Source organism: Nelumbo nucifera, chromosome 3, assembly GCF_055504915.1.
Source record: "Nelumbo nucifera cultivar China Antique chromosome 3, China Antique-T2T, whole genome shotgun sequence".
Taxonomy (NCBI): domain Eukaryota; kingdom Viridiplantae; phylum Streptophyta; class Magnoliopsida; order Proteales; family Nelumbonaceae; genus Nelumbo; species Nelumbo nucifera.
Genome location: NC_142651.1, coordinates 29237829 through 29240900, shown reverse-complemented (window position 1 = coordinate 29240900; position 3072 = coordinate 29237829). Strand labels below are relative to the sequence as shown.

The 3072-nt window shown below is 43.1% G+C and overlaps 1 protein-coding gene across 1 annotated transcript; it reads left to right on the top strand.

The window, feature by feature from the left end:
• Positions 1-2170, top strand: LOC148801079 (H/ACA ribonucleoprotein complex subunit 4-like). Its single transcript, XM_088901282.1, has one exon. The coding sequence runs from the start codon at positions 111-113 to the stop codon at positions 1947-1949; it is 1839 nt and encodes a 612-aa protein (XP_088757408.1). The 5' UTR covers positions 1-110; the 3' UTR covers positions 1950-2170.
• Positions 2171-3072: the final 902 nt, after the last annotated feature.

Here is a 3072-nt window from a genome sequence, read left to right as displayed (position 1 = left end):
CTCTAAAACCCTAGAAACCCCCCAGTACCCTCACCTTTCATTCTCTCCCTCTCACTCTCTGTCTCGAGCGCGCGCACACACATACAGACGACTCACTCAGGCTGTCAGACATGTCCGAGATTGAGTTCTCGCGCTCAGAAAAGAAGAAGAAGAAGAAAAGCAGCGGCATCAACAAAGAGGGTCAAGAAGAAAATGGAGGAACCAAATCTCTGGTACCCATCGATTCTGCGCCGACCCAGAACGACGATTACCTGATCAAACCTCAGAGCTTCACTCCTTCCTTAGACACCTCCCAGTGGCCAATCCTCCTCAAGAATTACGACCGCCTTAACGTCCGCACCGGTCACTACACTCCTCTTCCCTCCGGTTACTCTCCTCTCAAGCGCCCCCTTGATCAGTACATACAGTACGGTATCATCAATCTCGACAAACCTGCTAACCCATCTTCTCACGAAGTTGTGGCCTGGATTAAACGTATTCTCCGAGTTGATAAGACCGGCCATAGCGGAACCCTTGATCCGAAAGTCACTGGCAACCTCATCGTTTGCATCAACAGGGCGACCCGACTCGTAAAATCTCAACAGGGTGCCGGAAAAGAGTACGTCTGCGTTGCCCGGCTTCATTCTGCGGTGCCCGATGTCGGCAAGGTGGCTCGAGCACTTGAGACGCTTACTGGAGCTCTGTTTCAGCGGCCGCCGCTGATTTCTGCTGTCAAGCGCCAGCTTCGGATTCGAACGATCTACGAAAGTAAGCTTCTCGAGTATGACCCAGATAAACATTTGGTTGTTTTTTGGATTTCTTGCGAGGCAGGTACCTATGTAAGGACGCTTTGTGTTCATTTGGGTCTGATTTTGGGCGTCGGAGGGCATATGCAGGAGCTCCGGCGTGTTCGGTCCGGTATTTCGGGTGAGAAGGATAACATGGTTACCATGCACGATGTGATGGATGCTCAGTGGCTTTATGATAATTACAGAGATGAGAGTTATCTGAGGCGGGTTATCATGCCCCTTGAAGTACTGTTGACGAGTTACAAGAGGTTAGTTGTGAAGGATTCGGCGGTTAATGCTATCTGTTACGGTGCCAAGCTGATGATACCAGGGTTACTGAGGTTTGAAAATGATATTGAAGTTGGTGAGGAGGTTGTGCTGATGACCACCAAGGGGGAGGCAATTGCATTGGGTATTGCGGAGATGACAACAGCAGTAATGGCGACTTGTGATCACGGTGTGGTGGCAAGGATTAAGAGGGTAGTGATGGATCGAGATACTTATCCAAGAAAATGGGGATTGGGGCCGAGGGCTTCAATGAAGAAGAAGCTGATTGCAGATGGTAAGTTGGATAAACATGGAAAGCCAAATGAGAAGACACCAGCAGAGTGGCTAAGAAATGTGGTGCTTCCTACAGGAGGTGATTCTATGGTTGCAGGTCTTGCCGCTGCACCAGTTCCTGAGAAGGGTGAAACAGGTATAGTTGAGGAAGAAAAGAAAAAGAAGAAGAAACATAAGGAGGGGGAAGATGGGGAAGGCCGTAAACGTAAGTTAGATGAAGACAAGAATAGCCCTGTTCCTGTTCCTGCCAAAAAGGTAAAAGTTGAAGAAGGTGTTGAGAAGGTGAAGGAGGAGATAGAGGAAGTAGTTGAAACTGAGAAGGACAAGAAGAAAAAGAAGAAGAAAAACAAAGAAAATGGTGAAATTGGAGGATCCTCTGATACAGAGAAGGCAGAGAAAAAGAAAAAGAAGGATAAGGTAAAGGACGAATCCGAATCCTCTGAAGTTGAAAAGTCTGAGAAGAAGAAAAAGAAGAAGAAAAGCAAAAAGGCTGAGGATGGTGATGCCTCTGGATTGCTTACAAGCACTGGTGGCAGCGATGAGGATGCAGATAGAAGTGAGAAGAAAAAGAAGAAGGAGAAGAAGAAGAAGAATAAAGATGCAGATGAACAAAATAGTTGAATTGTATCAGGATGCTTTTGCTCAAGAAACACATAGCTGTATGTTTATTTAGATTTAACTTATTTTCAATTGGTTTTGGCAGCTTTTGTAATCCTTCGTAAGTTCTGTGCAGGACTATTTTTCGCATTTTAGTTCTGCACAATAGACAGGTTCTGAGCTGAATTGATATTTGAATTGAAATTATGAAATCATATCTTGTCTGTAGAATATTTTGAAGTGAATTTTCATATTCTTGTAGGAAAGGAAAAATGGCTAGATTGGTTTATATTATGATTTATGAGTATGCTAGTTTTTACAGAATTTGGGTTTAATTTTTATTTATCAAAAAAAATGTATGCTGTAAACACAGATTTTTTGTGTGGACAGATCAACCATGTACAGCCAGGAACTATACATCAGAATTCACAAAAAGATCCCCAAGAAATCATTTTAACAAAGTATACCGAAAGCAAGATTAAAAAAAAACTGATCAGCTTATCTGATTAGCCAAAAAGGATGCTGTTTTCAAAATAAAGATTTGTTTGTAACAAAACCGGCTTTTACCAATGTATTAATTGGTCCCAGGTCATGATATCTCACTCCACCTCTATAGATACTGGTCCATAATACCTGCCTTTGAGTGCAAACATCTGCATTTCAAATAAAGTCTTAACAACTTCTGGAATTTCCCAATCAAACAGGTTTCTGTGGAACTTTGGAGTCCAAAAGCTTTTGCCCCCTTCCATTTGTAGTTCTGCTACTCCCCTTCCGCAATTGCATAGATGGTTGGGAAATTGTCCATGAGGGGCCTGTTGGCCTACCAAGCATCCAGGATCAACCTCCCATCTCAGTGGTCACATCAATTATAATAGAATCATAGGCTTTCTCTATTTCTTCCGTACTGAGCATCCAAATGATCTAATCCTTTGTACTGGGTCCTATCCACCATTTATAATCCCAAATTTGGCTCCAATAGGCTGCCTCTTGCTACTCCTTTGTTTTTCTGTTTTATTGCCAATGTCATTTACGAAGGAGAACCACATTCATCTTCTTCAACTTGCAAAATCCCAAACCACTGCCTGATTTTGTGAATTGTATTCTATCCAATCCATCGAATGAAACTTGTCTTTAACCCTGCAATCCT

Coding starts and splice junctions, on each gene's coding strand:
- LOC148801079 (XM_088901282.1), top strand. CDS start 111: ATGTCCGAGATTGAGTTCTCGCGCTCAGAAAAGAAGAAGAAGAAGAAA.